The following is a 19,093-nucleotide window of genomic DNA, read 5'->3' as shown; positions in this document are numbered from 1 at the left end:
GGGACATATCTAATAGAAATCTTATTAAGTATATATATGAATAGATTTCTTCTAAGACCGTGTGCCATATGCGACAAAAGTTAGATATAAGTTGATAGTCTTTCAAATGATAAATGAATTATGTCTGAATATTCCATTTGGAATAAGTTCCACGAATGTCAATGAATGACTTATGATGGACCCATACTTATTCCTTAAGCCAAGTCATATTTTAGGGCTTTAACGTCATGATTTAAAATCACTTAAAATGAGATTAGATGAAAAAATCATCCTCATTAACCATGTTATGATTTCTCATGAATTTTGGTTATAATGGATGAAATTTATAAGTCTCATTTTCCTTTTGTCAAATTCTCATTTGCATGATGACAAAAGTTGTGAAAAAAAAATAAGGTATCATCTAGTTTCATCTTAGTAATGTTTCTATCCAGATATTTAGAACAAATAAGAGGAGAGTTTAAGATAAGTGTGACTTTATGTTGACTATGCAAACCTCACAACCTTCATAACATTGCTTAAGCATGATACTATATTCTGATTAATCTTCAGAATATATAAGGTATCGAAAGGCGTTGTTAGAAGACTGCTTATTATGGTTCTTATAGCCTTAACAATTAATTTTGTCACTAACTCTCATGTTAGTTATTTGTCGAATTCTGGTAAGGAAACGTATGGAACTAGAGTCAACTAATCATGTGTTAATTGGAATATTAAAAAATTATCAGACTTAAATATCATTAGGAAATGACTACATAATTAACTTTTCCAACTGTTCTTTAGAATAATGGATAGTCTCGTTGCTTATGCCTAGTCTAATGGCATAATTATGCAGTGAGATTTTTCCCTTGAAGAACCTTAGAGGTGGAATTAACACTTGTAATTTGTCTATGGACCTTAGAACAATCCTCTTTTAAAGTTTTAGTGGTTGTAAGGTGAATAACATCTTATTTTCCAGTTTCAAACATTTATTTCTATGCACATATGTTGCTTATCAACACACTCGTTATACTTTGGTACTTTTGAGTGTTATAGCTGATTTATAATGCATCAAATTGTACAAATGAAAACTTAGTATGTAATGTACTGGAAAATGTACTTATTTCCATGCGTAAGCCCTTAACTTTATGGGTCATGGTATTGTACATTATAATATATTCACATATACCACTTAACCTTATAATTTATAATTTTAAATGAAGACATGCACCTTAGGAGTTCTTGTGATTATTCCACAATTATAGATTAGTCTTAGGAAAAACTTAATCTGGAATAACTTTAGTGATAGCAATTATGTTAGAGAGTTCTTGATTATCATAAGAGACATCATGTTCGATTTATCCTAATCATCATGCTCTACTTTTCTTCTGTAGTGCCTTATCAGAAGAGAGCAATAGGGTTATCGTGTCTTAAGAGATAATCAAGGATTTAATTTAAGAGCTAATTCTTATAGAAACTTTAAATAAAGCAAAACATTTTAGGCTTAGGAATTAGAGTGGATGAGATATAGATTTATAGAAGAAAATTATAGTGAGTAAAAAAATTATGGGTACTAAGAATAAGGCAGACAAACTGATCACAAAAATTAATTAAGGATCATTAATATAAGGATCATTATGTGAAGATGTTGTGATATGTCTATTACTAACATCAAAATAATAGACTACTTAAAGTTCTACTTAAACGAAGACAAAACAGCTTTGGCCAGAAGTGTAATCATTTAAGCATGTGTGCAAAGTGGTTGTAACAAATCAGCTTTGGCCAGAAATTGAGACAATCACTTTAGTTATGCACTTGTTAAGTATGCCATCTATGAAGGAATTAAATCAGCTTTGGCCAGATATTAAAACATTCATGCTTATGATGCACATATAACATAGCTTTCGTAATACTTGAACGATAAGTAGATGTATCAAGTCAGCTTTGGCCAGAAATGATATATCAAAAACTCATTCAAGTTAAGCCATTTTGGTTTTGTAAAACATTATTTGATCCTCATCAATTAACTAAATAATTACAAAACCAATCATTTAATAGCAAACCACCTGTTAGCGCGGATCGAACTGAGTTATGAGATCTCGAGTCAGGTCTCGACTGAGTTATGAGATCTCGAGTCAGTTATGAGGTCTCGAGTCGCAACCTTGTTGTCACGAGTCGGAACCATGGTCTCGACTACTATATCTTATGAGATCTCGAGTCATGATGAGGTCTCGAGTCGCAACCACGGTCTCGAGTCGCAACCTTATGGTCTCGAGTTATGACGTTATGGTCTCGAGTCGAGACCTTTGTCTCGAGTTGTAGACCTTTGATGCCCTTATGATTTCGAGTCGAGACCTTATGGTCTCGAGTCGAGATCTGTTGGTCTCGAGTTGTGAAGGTTTAAAGACCTGATGATTTCGAGTCGAGACTGATGGTCTCGAGTCGTAATCTGATGATCTCGAAGCTTCCTGTTAACAGCTGTTTATTGTGATAACATAACTGAAAATTCGAAATCTAAGGGATTATGAGATATTATTTCCTGTTTTAAGATGATCTAATTTTATCAGCATATTTCGAAAATTATAATTGTTTATCTAATAACAGTTTTCGAATAAACTTAAAAGATAAAATTGGATCAAACATGGAAAAAACACTCATTAATCCTAAAACATTCCAAAACATAATAGAATTTTCGAATTTTCCTAAGAACATGATAAACCCTAAAAAACATAAAACATAAATTCTGGAACCCGAAACCTGAATTTTAATAGTTTTTCTAGACAGGTTTCGGTTAAAACATAACCCAGTTGAAATCGAGTGAACATATAATTAGAGAAAGTATAATGTACTTCAAGGCTTAACCTACATTAACATACATGACAAAAAATATAACGTGCGTTATTATCATAGAACGTGCGTGATTATAATCCCATGCGTGATTATGTGGTCCCATGCGTGATTATGTGGTCCCATGTGTAATTATGTGGTCCCATGCGTGATTATACCTCTGATCCAACGGTTACCATTGTCTCCTACGTGATGTATGATAAGGCTTTTTGTATGTTAACCTTACTCCATATAATTAATCCTTTTTCCCGAAAACAGAGATCTCGAGTCGATCTTCATGACTCGAAACCGGCTGTCACCGTTTTAAAGTTACAAAAAATCCGTTTTCCAAGTTTCAATCCCAGAATTATGGATACGAAAACAGAACTGACTAATCGACATATGCTCTGATACCACATGTTGATTCAGTTCTGTTTAAACATAATGGAAAACATGAATACATACCTTTGATTGCATCAGTACAGGCCAACAGAGAATCCAGATGTAGATGCAGCAATAGTGTTTGACATAGTTGTCAGTTTGGTCTGGTTCCTCCTTAGGGTGCAATCTAATGATGGTGACTAAGAAAACCGAAAAGGGTATCGGCCGTAGGAGAGGGAGGTCGAACATTATGATGTTATGGCTAACAGGATGTCTGATTGTGTAACTGTCTAACCCCTTAACCTCCACATAAGTCTCCTTATATAAGCACCCAGGAGGAAACCTAATTAGTTAATAAGGGTAATATGGTCCATCAACAATTACCAACTAATTATTAATAGGTTATTATATATTTTGATCCATATAATGTAAATGATTATAATGGCTACTAGATTAAATATTAAATCATAATATATTTAATCTTACAGCATTGACCGAGTTACATCAGTAGTGTTGTCATCAACTTAGTTGGCACTATCGTTGACTCAGTTGTCCCGCCGCAACGCGCGGGTTATCGTTAACTCGTTCAAGATGAAAGACCAACCAATCATTTTTTGAAAATGCTTCTCAAATGGTATTAGCTTACATGTGACCTTTCTAGATGCTTTAAATCAATGTTTCCAAAATGGAATTGCGTGTGATTGGGAACCTTAACCTAGTGCATACCGACCATTAAGTTGTGGTCCTTGTTTTTGTTTTTGTTTTTCTATAAATTCAACATCTGTCCATACTTAACACTAACATCCGAAAAAGGAAAATAGGGTGAGTGAGAAAATAAGAAGAAATATAATCAAGAATCATGAATTGATTGATAGAAAAGGGAATCGTACCTTGTTGAAGGGATTCATTTTTGAGATGAATGAGAGGGAGATATAAGATTGAAGATGTAGAAACCCTAGATGCGAACGAACTCTGTTTTTGTAACGGGTTATAACGTATAAATACCCTATATCGTTTTTTACCCGAATTAGTAAAACGGGTCCTTCAAAGTGGTTGCACCAAAGGGAATTGTGTTGCGTTTTTGGTGGGAAAACAAAAAATTGAGGCTCTAAATGGATGTTATGTGTTCCTTAGGTATGAACTTTATTAAGTATGATAGATGATAGATGTTGAAAATTATAGTATTTAGTAATTAGTAATAATGAATAAGATATGAGTTTATGAAAATTAAAATCTAGAAAAATCAAGAAGAATGATTGTTATATAATCAACCTTATATTATACATTTATACGTGTTAACACATCACAAAATGTACAAAAACATTACGATAGTATTAGTAAGAATATTATATGATATGTGTTGACTATTGACTGGTCCAACTATATGGCTGACCCCCCAGGCGCAGGCGGCGGCTTCTTCATTGCCATGTGGATACCTCAAGCATGCATTCACCCTACAAATGGCTCAAGCCACGTGAAAAATATTTTTCTTTTCTTTTTCTATTATTATTATTATTATTATTATTATTATTATTATTATTATTATTATTATTATTATTATTATTATATATAATATATAATGATATCAAAAGAAAGCGATGGGGTATGATGCATGGGATGGTACTACTAACATTTGTTCGAGATATTTAATTTTCCGTGGACGATGAAATTGTCTTTATATAAAATTTATTTTAAGTTATTAAAAACACGTATAGGGGTTGTTCTACATGATAAGTGTATTTGTATATCTTATACTAGGTTATAACCCGTGGTATCAACGGGTTGCTCTATTTTTAAGGATATTAATATTTTATTAATTTTATTACAAAGGTTCGTTTTATAAAATTTGTGAGGATATATAATATGATTCAATGTTAATCGTATATAACAATATATGCAAACAATGTGATTTACAATGGTAACAATTACCATATAATTTTCAACATATTACCAGATAATTTTCTACGTATGTAGAATGATTCAGACCAAGATGAAAGGATGATAGTCCGTCTCGCCATTCTCCGGATACAATTACCTGATGTGTCAAGCTATTATATATAGTTTTGAATTTATAACGCAATTTCCTTCATTAAATAGCCTGTTAAGCTTGTTACCTCTAATGTTTCGAAATACCCATACAAAATTTTATATTGTTTGTTTTTAAGTTATATTATATTATTCTTTTAGTTGAATTTTCAACTAATAAAATTCATAAACATATTATAAACAACGTTTTTTTAGGAAATTTTATATATTTTGTTTTTTTTTTCTTTTATTAAGACTCATCGATTAATGTCAAACTTAGTACTTTGATCATTGTGATGAAATCCTTACACGACAAATGATAAGTTGCTTAAGTTGGATTTAAATCATAACCCAATGCTTTTCCTATTTTTATATAAAAGTAGTTATCTCTTACCTAAAAAAAATGTTTAAATTTACATATGTATGCTAAGGTTTGAGGCAATTTCAAAACATAAATAGTTGAGGGAAATAAAAATTTAAGAAAAAAAAAGTACATAAACAACACTTTGAACCTCTAAAGTATCCTCTTTCCTTTCTCGACCACAAATTTTTAGTTCGGTTTCATAAGTATCACAACTTTGCCTCCATATGTATTCAAAGTTTTCATGTAAAGCTAATTCCTTATAATTCATAATGAGACCTTTGTATAAGAATTTTTTCGAAACCCATACGCCTAAGAAGACACGCCATGGTGGATGAATAGCCAAAGGAGACTATTGCCCATAACTTTTTTGGATCACATCAATTATTTAATTCAACGATATTTTTCCGATCATCATCAAAAGTAAAATAACTATATATGAAGTCAAACTTTATCATAATAACAAAATTATAAAACTACGGTGTTAAATGAGCATCACATGTAAAAGAACCCGTAGAATGTCCAGTTGTAATACACCGGTGGCTCAAATTAAATTATATTAAAAATTCTTTATATGTCACATTTGTTATTTTATCTATAAGTTTATCATCGTTTTCTAATATTAGTAATTTGACTCCATCTTTTGTTTTACCTTTAATAAAGCGACATACAACTGTCCATGGGACAATGGGTGACAATGTTAGACTTCTTCAAAACGGGTTTAATAACGAAAACAATATAATCATAACTATGTGAATATTTCTTTTGACTTACATTATATATAACATACCGAAAACTATGTGAATATTTCTTTTGACTTACATTATATATAACATACCGAATAAGTATCAACATGTATAAGTCTATAAATAAATAAATGTTGCATTAAATCTATTAAATTTAGAATTGCATTTAAATCATAATATACATAATATCATTTAATCAATAAACAGAATGAAGCTGATTCTCAGTTCCATTCCATGCTATGTATATATATATGTTATACCAACTAATTCCCGCACGCATACAAAGTAACATTTGGGATATGAGCAAACACAATCGAAAAGGGAGCAACACTTATGGGCTCTGAAGAATCCACATTCACAGGCTCGAATTGTGGTATCTCGCCATTTGAATTTACTCCTAGTTCTTTACCATTAAGAATGATCACTTGACTGTGTAGATCCCCGTCTTTAGCGGTTAAATGGTATTCTTCTTGTGTTTTTGTTCCACTAATCTTGGAATGGCGCGGTTTGTTTGATTTATGACGATGATAATGAACATGCGAGTTTAGTTTATGTAAACTCCAAGCGCTATCTAGAGACAAGCTTACATCAACTGTAATTTTGCTGTCTAGATTGATCAATAGTAGTGTTATTCCCTCCTGCAATAGATATTAGAAGCTTCGTGAGAAATGACTTTATTACCCTTTCGAGTTTCGTTGCAATTTTCATAGATAAATGGGACATGTCAAGTTGGGCTAACCCGTCAACATTTTTTGCAGGGGTGACAGGTCGTGTTCGTAGGTTGGTGGGTTCAACCCGACCCGAACCTGAAAATTTTAGACAAACCTGAACACGACCCGTTCAACATGAATTTTTTATCTTTTAATTTTTTTCCGCAAATTAGTATCTTAATATTAAAATTTACTACAAAATACACAATTGCATATAATATGATTACATTTAAATTATAAATTTTATGTCAAAATCATTTTTAAGTTATAATTACGACATAAAGTACACACCCAATTTAATTTATGGCATAAAACGTATTGTAAAAAATATACTAAAATATAAAAGGGTTAAACAGGTCAACCCGCCAACCCGACTCGTTGAACCGAACCCGACCCGTTTAGCTAAACAGGTTCGCGGATTCAACCTAAAAATGACCCGAACCTGTTTAGACTAAACCCAAACACGCAAATTTCGTGTTATGTTCGTGTCGTGTTTCCCGTCATGTCAGAAATTCAAACCCCTAATTTTTTGTTTTAAAAATAAGAATAGAAAAACTACAGTATTCAAATACTATAGGAAGCTTACAGATTCTTTGGCGCAATGCGCATACAATCGTATTTTGTTTGTCCCGTTAAAGTTTACAGAAAGAACTTTTTGACCCATCAAACGATGCCAAAGTAGAGCGCAGAAAAGAAAGAACAAAATCCCATCATAATATATAACTTTGACCTCAAAAGTCAAAGCATAATGCAAAAATAAGTTATATAAACCTGTAGTAATCCGAATTTGGCTCAAAAGTTGTAGTATTAAGCAAACCATAGTTTCCTCCAATCAACATCTGCCTGGAGTACGTTTTCGTGTCATGAACAGATGACATTCCGAGCTGATCCAAGTACCTATACCAAACAACATCCCATGACAGTTATCCTTTTGTAATTAAAGTGCAACTTGCTTAAAAAATGATCACCCGATCTACTCATTTTAGAAATCATATGTTATATCGTCATCCTTTATCCTTTATGGGACCATCATTTTCATCCTAAAAATCACCGGCAACCCATAATTTTACATTGGCCCCTGCAACATAGTACTCTTATTTTAGAAATCATCTGTGTTGTTGCCAACCTTTATTCTTTCATAACCCCCCCCCCCCCCCAAAAAAAAAAATAATAGTAATAATAACAACAAACAATAAACAGATCAAGGTCTTTTTTATTTGTATTCTATTTTTGTTGACAATTATATACATAAGAGATTTCATACTCACCTTCAATGTGATAACTCACTTGGTCATCTAAAGAATTTCTCTGCTCTTGATAGCTTTTGTCTCCTATAATCAAATAGTATGTACAACTTAATACAAAGTTTCTTACCGAATACCTAAGGTGAACCTATAACCGTATTTATACTCTGCTCCCTTTAACAACAACAACAACAATAATAATAAATAAATAAATAAAATATATATAAGTATTTTTATCTAATAAATAATGACACACACAGGTGGATAGCTTGGAAGTTGACATCACACCAAAATATATATCATTCTTGTATCAGCCACCATATTTAAACACCATATAGGTTTCTTTCCATTTTTGAACACGGTATAGCCACCTATCCTGTAAACTATGACCAGTAAGCATAGGAAAGAAACAAATGCCAGTAAGGACGGGTCATTCCAGTCACTTTTCATGCATGCAGATAGAGCCAACATGTTTATGATGGCTGTTGGATTAATCGGTGCCGTTGGCGATGGACTCGGGACTCCAGCCATGTTGTTCTTCACCGGCACCATCATGAAAACCATTGGAGCCGCTTCTTCTGTATCCGCCAACGTCTACACACACAAAATCAATAAGGTTATTAATATTAGATATAATCAACCTAGTACTGATCTAAATGGCTTTTTTTTTATTTCTTGTTCACAGAATGCTGTTTGTCTCTGTTACTTGTCTATCGCAAAGTGGGTTGCATGTTTTCTTGGTAGGATTTGTTTTGGTTAATAATCATTTTTTATTAAAGGCATGTAGGGACATGTGTCCCAAACCTTATTCACAATAGGAATACTCACATAGGAATATCTCGTGGCTTATGATCCGAAAGAAGATCACGTGCACGTGTGTGAATAGGCTTACAAGTACAAGAATCACTTGAGTGTTTTTTGTTACCTTTTTCTTTTTCGCGTATTTATTTGACTGCTTTAATTTTAGTACTTTAACTCGTAGCTTTCCCGGGCTGTAGCCCAAGTTGAACTTTACTCCAGCTAGCCTACAAGCAGCCCAGCTGTCCCATGAACACAGCACCTCACAACGTAACAAAAGTAAAGTAACATAAAGAAAATAAGAAATAAAATAAAGTACTACATATGAAAGTGACCTACATATGTTGTCTTTAGACCAAATAGTTTAATCAGGTTAATTTCATAGTCTTTTGACCAACATATATGAAAGTGACCTACATATGTTGTCTTTTGACCCAATTACCAAATCGGCCGATCCCATGTGGAATTACCTGGGGGCGTCCAGGTTTCCCACCCCTCACCACCCTAACTAATTAACCAATAATGTAATCCTGGGCAGCAACCAACTTTACATATAACAAAAAAAGATGTTATCACACTATATGTGTAACAAAACACACATTTTGATGAACCACACCCTTTTAGACTTGACTCAGCTATGCAAGCCAGGAGGTCTTCACCACTCAAAATAAGAAGAGGGTTACCTCCAGCGTCATCATACTCCACACGGAATGTTTGGTGTTCTAATTCCAGAAATCTCTTTTTGACTTCCCTGTGCAGGTCTGTGATATCAGCTAAAAGGGGCAGCGTAAACCTGATCAAATAACTATCATATTCAACTTTTATCGTCTTCCCCATATAACCGGATTTTAAGCCCTAATCCTGCAAAAGCTATTAATCTTACTTGTCATCATTAACATAATATATACATAGAAGCTATTAGTGTTACTTGTCTAGTAAGAGCATTACCATAGGTTAAGGAAGTTGTTGCCCTTGTTTGTTTTTCCTCACAATCTATAGAGGGGTCTCAAAATATGTTAGTTTTCATGCAACTACGAAAGTACTACTTGTTGCATTCTTCATATTAACCACACTCAAATTCTCTCACCCCATCAACTTCTGCCGCAACACCACCACTTACCAGCAGCCACATACTACCAACATTGTCGCTGAGAGAATAGTAGCTCCATTTCCTTACGCCGCACCAGCTTTGTCACTGTCGCACCTCCGTGCCACCACCGCTGCTAGTCACCACTGAATCACACCACCTTTACTATTGTTGTGTTCAACCACCGTTTATCGCTGCCGAACTTAATTCCGTGACCACCACACTTTTCGGATCACCTGTGATATGTCATCACGTATTAGTTCACTAAGAGACGATGGGTCCATGTCAAAAACAATTTGTGCCTCATGACTGAAAATCTGTACATGCATTAGGAAGATGCACAACTTTTTTTAAACAAATTTTTACACCTAAGATACTGCGCATGACAAAATAATTGCATATTGTATGACAAAAACTTGTATAAATGTCACATGATAGCTTACATGAAAGTAGGAACCGAAAGAAGCTCCTTTGGTATCCATCCACTAAAATGATGGTTTGCAATATTTCTATGATAAAGACAAAGAGATAAGATGACTGCCACAAATCACGCTTTTAACCAAAAAGAGAAATTTTTAGTGTAATACCTATTTATGTCATACGATCCACAAAAGAACAAACATCAAAAATCATGATTTCAGCTATACAGTGCATTTTTTTTCTTAGAATGATCAAAAAAGTTGAACGAATGGATTTAGCCCACTTCATGAGTTTAATCAAGGAAAGCAATCAGTTAACCCATTTCACTTAGTTGTCATAAATTTTACAGATTGATGAATCAACAAAATTAACATGTTTCTAGAGTTCTCATATGCTATCAGTTTTCATCATTGTAGCCATAAGGATGGTTCCAATAGATGGATAATATCACAAACCATATAACTGAATAACGATATAAATGTTAATTACCTGAGTCTCCCAAGGCAAGTTTTCTGCGATGCTCCATCGTGGCACTATTTCTAGTTGTGAATCACGCTTGTTTGATCTGATTTAGATTGAATTCCACTGTAGTCGTATTGTAGTATTAGAATAAAATGGTAATTTCCCATTCCACTTACCTAAAAAGAGTATCAACAGATAAATAATATCATAAATCATATAATTGAAGAATTTTTGCAGTTCACTCATTAAAATATACAAATTAGCTAACCTGATCCATGAAGAGGAGTGGATGACTGAGTTGTGTGTGGTTGAACTGCTGCCGATCGCACGATAACAAAACAAACAACCAATTTATAAGTTTCGATAATTATATTGCATCACTTGAACCACAATTACTAAATTAAATGTTTTGTGAAGCAAATCACATAATAGTATCCTTCAATGAACCAGAAGAACTTTTGATCGCCTATTTCTTCGATTTCTCTGTCAAATTGTGAGGTTAAATAATTTCAAGATTCATTTATACTTACTGAAACATGCCCATGCCCACTCAATGAAGACTATTGCTTATAACATAGAGTCTTTTTATTATTTCCTGACCAATCCATTTTCATCAACTACTGCCATGCCATCATGCCAAAACAGAACAAAAAAGTAATCCACACTGTTTCATAGCTTACCAGGCTGAAATACTGGATATTTCGCTCACAATCAGCTACAAACTTCCCAAGCCCCACATTGAGACACATATACTATCATGACACATCAATTTGCACGACCTGTAACCTGTCAACACTTTGTTGGGGCAAAAATTAAGCCTAACTCGATGAAAATATCCGCACTTCATTTTTTTAGGTTTGAATATTTGAAATAAATCAGTGGCCACTAATATCGTTTTCTCAATCAATTTCTTAAACCTCGACATTAAATTCGGTTCCACCATTTTAACAATTAACAATAAAATGATATAAATAGGTAAATAACATTATCCATTTGTTTCATGAAGAAGATTAAGATTTTATAAATAAATAAAAAACTACATGCAAAACTCAGACATAAATCAAGAATGAATACCACGGAAGTAGGCTGTAGGTCAAGAAAAAACATAATCAAACCCAAATGAAATCGAGCAATTAACAGAATCCAAAAGATGATCATTTTACACAACACACAACCAAAATTGAAGTAACCTGATGCAACGCCCTTGTCTGTGCTTCCCACTACTGGTGCTACATTACCCTAAAGAAACGAAAATACATCTGAAGCCGAAAATACATCTGAAGCAACTAACCTTCGGTGGCCTGGGCTTCATCTTTAGACTACATCGGCTATAAAAATGCTGCCTGAATCACACCATCCTCCCAACACATCCCTCTTCCGACACTACACATATAGACGCTCGTTCAGGACATAACCAGTTATATGTACAGAACCCTTACAAGAAATACTTACAAAAAATAGCCTAATAAGTTGATTAAGTTGGATTTAAATCAACCAATATCAAGAGATACTTACAAAAAATTCATTCTCGGAAAAATTGTGGTCATGTATCTGATTTGTAGCCACAAACCCTTCAGCGACAATCATAGAGTGAAAGACACGAATCCAATCAATTCATAATCAAAATCAAGATCAAACATAATCAGATCGACATACTGAAATAATAAAGGGAAAAGATAAACCCTAAACTCTGGATCAAAAGCACCCCAAGCCCGTAGAAAGATTGAACGTACATGTTGAATTCGAATGAATAATAAAATGGCTATAGATTTTAGGGTTTCCAGAGAGAAGAAACCGATTAGGAAGAATAAATAGTACGTGCAGGAGGCGATTAGAAATTAGGGTTTGATTGCAAAAAGAAGAAAAAAACTCAAACTTAGGAAACGTGAAGGTGAAGATACAATCTAGGGTTTGAGAGCAAGAAGAATCGAATAAAGGTATAAAATCCATATCAAATACAAAATCAACATACCTGGAAGAACTGAGATGTGAATGAGAAGAATGAAGCGGCTGAAGAATTTAGGTCACAAAGTTGCGGACCATTCATAAAAGGAAAACATTTTGAAGAGAAGATCAGTTACTTGGAATGGAGATGGAGAATGGAGACGGAGGCTCTCTAGGGTTTTGGAAAATGAACACAGATATCGTACAAATGGAAGTCGGGTCAAAATTAAAGGAAATGGATCCCGCGTTAACCCATATACACGAATTTTTATGACCCGAATTTTCGAGCCAAAACCAATTTCTAGAGTGCCTATGGTGATGCCACATCATTTTCCAAGCCCTTATATCATGACACATCAGCCCTTATTTATCATGTTTATATATATATATAGATTTGAGTGACGCGCTACATATTTTCGAATCATATATTTTCAGACGATAACATTGTAAGTTTGAAAGAAAGAGAATCGAGAGGATTTAATAATTTTTTTTTGGCTTTTACCGTAAGTGTCACACCCCCAAAATACCACCTAGGGAATGTCCCTGTTAGGTGTGTGACGTACCAACAACGAGCCACTAATTACATGGAACCCATTCAAGTTTATAAATAAAATCCCCAATTATTAATGAAAAATCTCATCAACAAGTTTAAATGAAAACCAACATGTTCAGCGGAAGCAATTAATAAACTAAAGTTAAACTGTTTCGAAACCAATGTATGGTATTAATAATTCCATCACATGAATTCTTCCAGTCGACCCATGACCACTCCAGCTACTCCAGACAGCAAGTTCCCAAATCCAAGATATCTAACGACCTGCAAGCATGCAGACAAGTGTGTCAGACGACGCTGGTGAGTTCAAAGTTTTGTTAACACGTTTAGTTACCAGGTATGTGTTTAAAACAGTTCAACAGTTCAATAGTTTGATTTGATGTTGTTATTAACTCGATTACCGTATGTGGCGACTAGATGTGAATGCCCAACCCCAATGCCTCCATTTAGGCATTGGTCATGATGTCAAGGTATCAAACAACCTTGAATAGATGTAAGGGGTCTTATATGTACACGATGTGAACGCCCAACCCCAATGCCTCTAACTAGGCATTGGTCATGAAGTACAGGTAATTAGTTCACGCCCGTCCTTTCGGCCCGGTGTGAGGGTGCCAAACCTAATAGCGCTATCAACTAAATACCTCGTTGCTTCTTCAGCAACACGGTAGATGTACGGGGTCTTACATGATTTATACTGTGTTCAATAACCAACATCCCAGTTAAACATTTTACCCAGTATTCCCTTCAGAAACGTTTACCAGATGTCCCAAACCACCGGGACGCATGCTTAGAAAAGTGCAGTGAACTCACCTTTGCTTTGCTCGGCAGACAATTTACTTGTGTTACGTTGGTCAACCATACCCTATTATGGTTACCAATATTTGTTAGGTTTTTGGCTATGCAAATAGTTCACGTATTTGTACACATAATTAACAAATAGCACGTAGTCATCATGTATTACATATCAAAGCATACGGATTCGTTTTTAAGTCCGATAACTAAACATCAACATGAACAGTCTAAGTGCATTAATAGTACGCGGTTCAATTATGAAGTTAGTCCATTCGAAGTGTGCGGCCCAATACTTTTAACGGCCCAATAAGAGTGTGTGGTGTCCATTTGATCCAAACAGTAGTCAATCATGTTCATGCGACTAAAATACTCAAACACACCATCTTTACATCATTCCCTAATATGATATTCCTCATACATCCTCCTACATAGGTAGGTCCGTACACATCATCATCAGGCAATCATCAATACAGGCTCATTCTTAAATATTCTACACCTTTTATCATTGTTTGACCAATACACAAATCAGATTTAGGATTCCCAAGAATTATAGTTTTAATTAATTATCATCAATCAAATTATTATATTTTTTATAGACTCCACCAACATATAGAATTCGTCCAACTGAATACGTGATTTAGATTATATTATTAATACCCATTTTATCATCTCACCAATAATCATCACATAAGTTACGGAAATCATCTATACATCTAGTGATATGGAAACTCCTATTTCTTTAACACTCAGTCAGTCAACAACATGGAAACAAGGTGTTCAAACTTGTATATATATTCAAAAACCACAGAGATTCCGAGACAATGGTGATGTTAACTTCTTACCAACCGGTGAACTACGAACGAGCTGGTGTATGCTGCCACCACTTACGGGCCTGAATCAGCACTCTGACAGCCGCCGCTGCCGTTGGTTGCACCACCACCGATAATCATTGCTTCGAACACCACCATCGTCGCAACTTCTAGTCGCCGGAGAAGCCGGCGCTGCCGTTACTGCCACTCGAATCTAACGTGAACCTCCACACTTCCTCCGCCTCGATCCACCACCGTGTCTGACACCGCATTCTGCGACTGATGTTGTCGTGCGCCGCCACCACCCACCGGTGGTCGGCCGTTTCTTCATCAGAGAGAGAGAAGTGAGGGTTGGAGAGAGGGAGATGGATGAACGGCTTGGTTTTGTTGGGTGTGACTTGCCGGAAAAGCGGCGCCGGAAACCCCTTCTCTGGTTGCCGGAAAGTCAGATGAGGGAGAGGGTGGGGGAGCTGGTGTATATGTGCGACTGATGAGTTGAATTTAGGGTTTTTTTTTTCTATTTAATAATGAAGGGGAATTATATTTATATAAGTTAGGGTTTAGGTTTAGAGAGTTGGGTTGGGCCTGACCCATGTGCACTAGCCCGTTGAGTGTTCGTGTTTTATTTATAAGCTCGGTTCGTTTAAATCACATGAATAAACACACTGTTTATTATATATACGTACGTATGCGCGTTAAATTAATTACATTATTTTCTATTTATTAGTTAAACAGTTCGATTCTCTCATCGCGTGTTATTATTCTTTAGTAAATGATAATAGTAATAATAATAATAATAATAATAATAATAATAATAAATTTTCGATTGGGATCGAGAGCACGGGTTGTCACATCATCCCCAACTTAAAAGAAATTTCGTCTCGAAATTTGATGAGCAAACCAAAAGTGACACGGTATACCAAAAGTAACACAAAGGGGCAAAGTGTTAGATTAGGATATTAGAAGTTCCCCAACTTGAAAAGGAATTTCGTCCCGAAATTCGCCAATGATATTAGAAGTTGATGCAACCGCTTGAACAACTGAGGATGCTAGAGCTTATTCCGATCATTGTGTTCCTGCGTTAACTCCAGTCCACGTCTTGAGTTCCTACGAACTCCCATGATTGGAATTCGACTATGCTAACGAATCTTGACGTCTTGGTCCAAGATTTCAGGGGGTTCTTCAACAACTGCTACTTGTCTTTAACCTCCGACTCTAATAAGGGTATTACAAGCTTTCCATCGAACAACACTGGCTTAGATTCGAGACATAAACATCGCCGCGAGCGTTATCCAATTCATCAATTAACTCGAGTTTTGTGAGCCGTGTCACCGATTCGTTCCAGAAATCCGAATGTCCCAACGCATCATAAACTTAGCTTGCCACGTTTTCTATAGCGTACCACACCCTCCCAGGGTGAAACTTTCGATTATGACATGTTCGCCTACAGCGAACTCCTAGTGCCTCCTAAGCTTACCATCTCTCCTGAAGGTCTCGCGTTGCCGCCAAGCGATTTCCAATCCAAACATCCTTCCCAATAGTTTCGAGCACAAGTCCTGGACATGCGGTTAGGTTGTCATCCACCTTAATCCAACAAGGAGGTTAGCGTTACTGTCCGTGCAATACCTTAAACCGAGCTGTATGTATACTAATACGGTAACGGCTGCAGTGGAGCTCACCCAAAGATAAGTGTCCTTCCGAATGTTTACTAAAGTCAACACGCACATGCTCGCAGCATGTCTTTGTGTGCCAGGATGGTTCGTTACTCTGTTTAGTTGTCCTATAGTGATAAGTAATGCTCATGTCTAAATGTGAGCCAAGGGTGTTATGTATTGCCTGTCATAAATCAGGTATAACTTAAAATCAAAGGTAACAGGAGTTGGCACCTCGTGCCTAAAAGCCGCCTCTCCCAGAGGAATATTCACAAGCTATGACGACTCGTCAGTTTCCTTGATTGCAATAAAGGGTGCTGGTTACGTGAGACAATTCAACGATCACCCAGATGATATCGTTTCCGTTTCGAGTTGAAAGTAGACTAGCGACAAAATCCATGGCAGTCTGTTTTCATTTTCATATGGGTGTTTCTGGTTGCTGACACAAACCAGAAGGTTTCTGATATTCCACCTTGACTTTCGCACAAGTCAAACATCGCTCACATACATGAGGACCTTCATGCCCGGTCACCAGTACAAGATCTTTAGATCCTAATATCTCTTATCAAAACACAGACAACTAGAATATCGAGGCTGGTGTGCTTCGCTCAACACAAGTTCACTACGGTTGCCGTATAGTGGGACCCATTTTCGTTCCATGAAGTAGCGAATATCGTTCGACTTGTCAAAAGTTGATTTTCCATGCCCCGCATGGATTCAACTTGAAAATTCTCTTCCTTCAGTGCTTCGGTTTGGGCAGTGCGAATCTGATCAGGTAGGCTAGAGTCGATGGTGAGCTGCAAAGCTCGTACGCGATTAGGTTTTATAGTCGTAATCGTTCGAGAGTTCCATCTAGCGATGCCATCACATGCTTAGCTTTCTCGAAACAAAGGTACACGGGAGGCCCTTGTGATCGGTCTAAGTGGTGCATCTGGTACCGTCCAAGTAGTGCCTCCAACTTAAATCCAAAGACCATGGTTCCCACCGCAGGTTGTGACTCATGCCACTCTTCTTGTAACTCCACTATGTAAGCCATCACCATCTAGTGTTGCATCGGCGTGTAACTTGGACTCTGATTCGAACCATCATGGTATACCTCTAAATTACCTGTACCCTCGGGTAAAGACGATGCTCAGCGCACTGCAGCGTTGGGTTTCAAAAGCTGAAAAGATGTTCTCCTATTTGTATCCCACGAATACATAGCACCCTGATGTGCTAAAGTGATTGAAGCTGCGAAGTCCTCGAAAGTCCTGTGATGAATCTACGATAGTAACTAGCTAAACCAAGAAATTACTGTATCCCCGATGGACTATTTGGTGCCGATCAATATCTAAAGAAATGGATCTCTAGCGAGATCTGCATGTGTCCCCACTTTGTTGACTACGTGACCAAGAAAGTGTACCTCCCAAATCCTGAAGTCACACTTTGCTAGAGTTCGCGTGAAGTTGCTCCTCCCCTAGGAGCTCTAGGACAAAATACAGGTGTCGTTCATGGTGTTCCTTTCCCCTGGTAGTGATTCAAAACGTCATCAAAACACGGTCGATTCATGTGATCCGTAAAGCTGTTGATGTGTTGATTACCCTAAAGGTCATGGACTACAAAGTCATATGGCCATACTGCGTTTGATATGCCGCTTTGGGAACATTCTCCCCTTGGACTTCCATCTGATGATAGCCCGTTCGTAAATCAATCCTCGAATGAAAGCTTGTCCCTCGCAACTAGTCGACAGGTTGTCACTACATGGTTGAGGCAAACGGTTCTTAACTGTCACCTTGTTAAGTTCCCGATAATCAGTACACGCACGAAAAGGCTAGGTCCGTTTAAACTTCCGTCCAATAGCTCCTGAAGTTGATTAGGCAGCTCTTGCAACCCTCCTGGTGCAAGACGGTAAGAGTATGAGTATTCAGAGCGGCATCTAGCGTGAAATCAAACTGAGATTCTGCCTAACAGTTGTGGAAGTAAACCTGGAAGTTCCTTGGGTAGCACACCGAAGAATCACGAATGGTTTGTGGATCCTCAATCCGCTGTCTCCTTAGCCCTAACATCAGTAACGCTTGCTAGTATGGCGGAGTAATCCCTCCGTAGACACTTCTGGCCTTCATAGCTGAAATGACGCTAACCTTTGCACCACTCTGACGCTTTAGAACAAATAACGATTCTCCACGCAAGATTTTCCCCTCACTGGTGTATCTGCGCGATCTCTGGATAACCAATCCACATTAACTACTGTATTGCAACCATCAAGGGTAGTGGAAGGAAGGTCGATGTCGAACACCTGTCCCCCAAGGTCGAGTTTGCATCCCAACG

At 36.3% G+C, this 19,093-nt stretch overlaps 1 protein-coding gene across 36 annotated transcripts; it reads right to left on the bottom strand.

Moving 5' to 3' along the window:
* Positions 1–6,439: 6,439 nt before the first annotated feature.
* Positions 6,440–13,206, bottom strand: LOC118480489 (heparanase-like protein 3). 36 transcript variants are annotated; one of them, XR_004862948.1, is made up of 13 exons: positions 13,009–13,206; positions 12,552–12,607; positions 12,328–12,419; positions 11,717–11,822; positions 11,305–11,352; positions 11,064–11,212; positions 10,598–10,663; positions 10,016–10,390; positions 9,751–9,937; positions 9,195–9,294; positions 8,294–8,863; positions 7,797–7,922; positions 6,440–6,953 (listed from the first exon to the last, which is right to left on the bottom strand). XR_004862948.1 is itself a non-coding variant. In XM_035975383.1 (2 exons), the coding sequence occupies exons 1-2, from the start codon at positions 7,687–7,689 to the stop codon at positions 6,579–6,581; spliced, it is 453 nt and encodes a 150-aa protein (XP_035831276.1). In that variant the 5' UTR covers positions 7,690–7,769; the 3' UTR covers positions 6,440–6,578. The 36 variants fall into 36 exon arrangements, 1 of the variants encoding a protein (XP_035831276.1); XR_004862939.1 differs by having other exon boundaries at positions 7,797–8,103; positions 11,717–12,419; XR_004862956.1 differs by having other exon boundaries at positions 7,797–8,103; positions 11,064–11,139; positions 11,717–12,419.
* Positions 13,207–19,093: the final 5,887 nt, after the last annotated feature.

This window comes from Helianthus annuus, chromosome 7 (assembly GCF_002127325.2).
Source record: "Helianthus annuus cultivar XRQ/B chromosome 7, HanXRQr2.0-SUNRISE, whole genome shotgun sequence".
In the NCBI taxonomy this organism is placed as follows: Eukaryota; Viridiplantae; Streptophyta; class Magnoliopsida; order Asterales; family Asteraceae; genus Helianthus; species Helianthus annuus.
Note: the sequence above shows the minus strand (reverse complement) of the source record. Positions and strands in the feature narration are given on the sequence as shown.

Excerpts from the sequence above, each read along its gene's own strand:
- LOC118480489 (XM_035975383.1), bottom strand. The coding sequence starts at position 7,689 with ATGGGTCAAAAAGTTCTTTCTGTAAACTTTAACGGGACAAACAAAATA. Across the intron at positions 6,954-7,611 it reads CGCATTGCGCCAAAGAATCT|GAGGGAATAACACTACTATT; the intron begins GTAAGCTTCCTA and ends TATCTATTGCAG.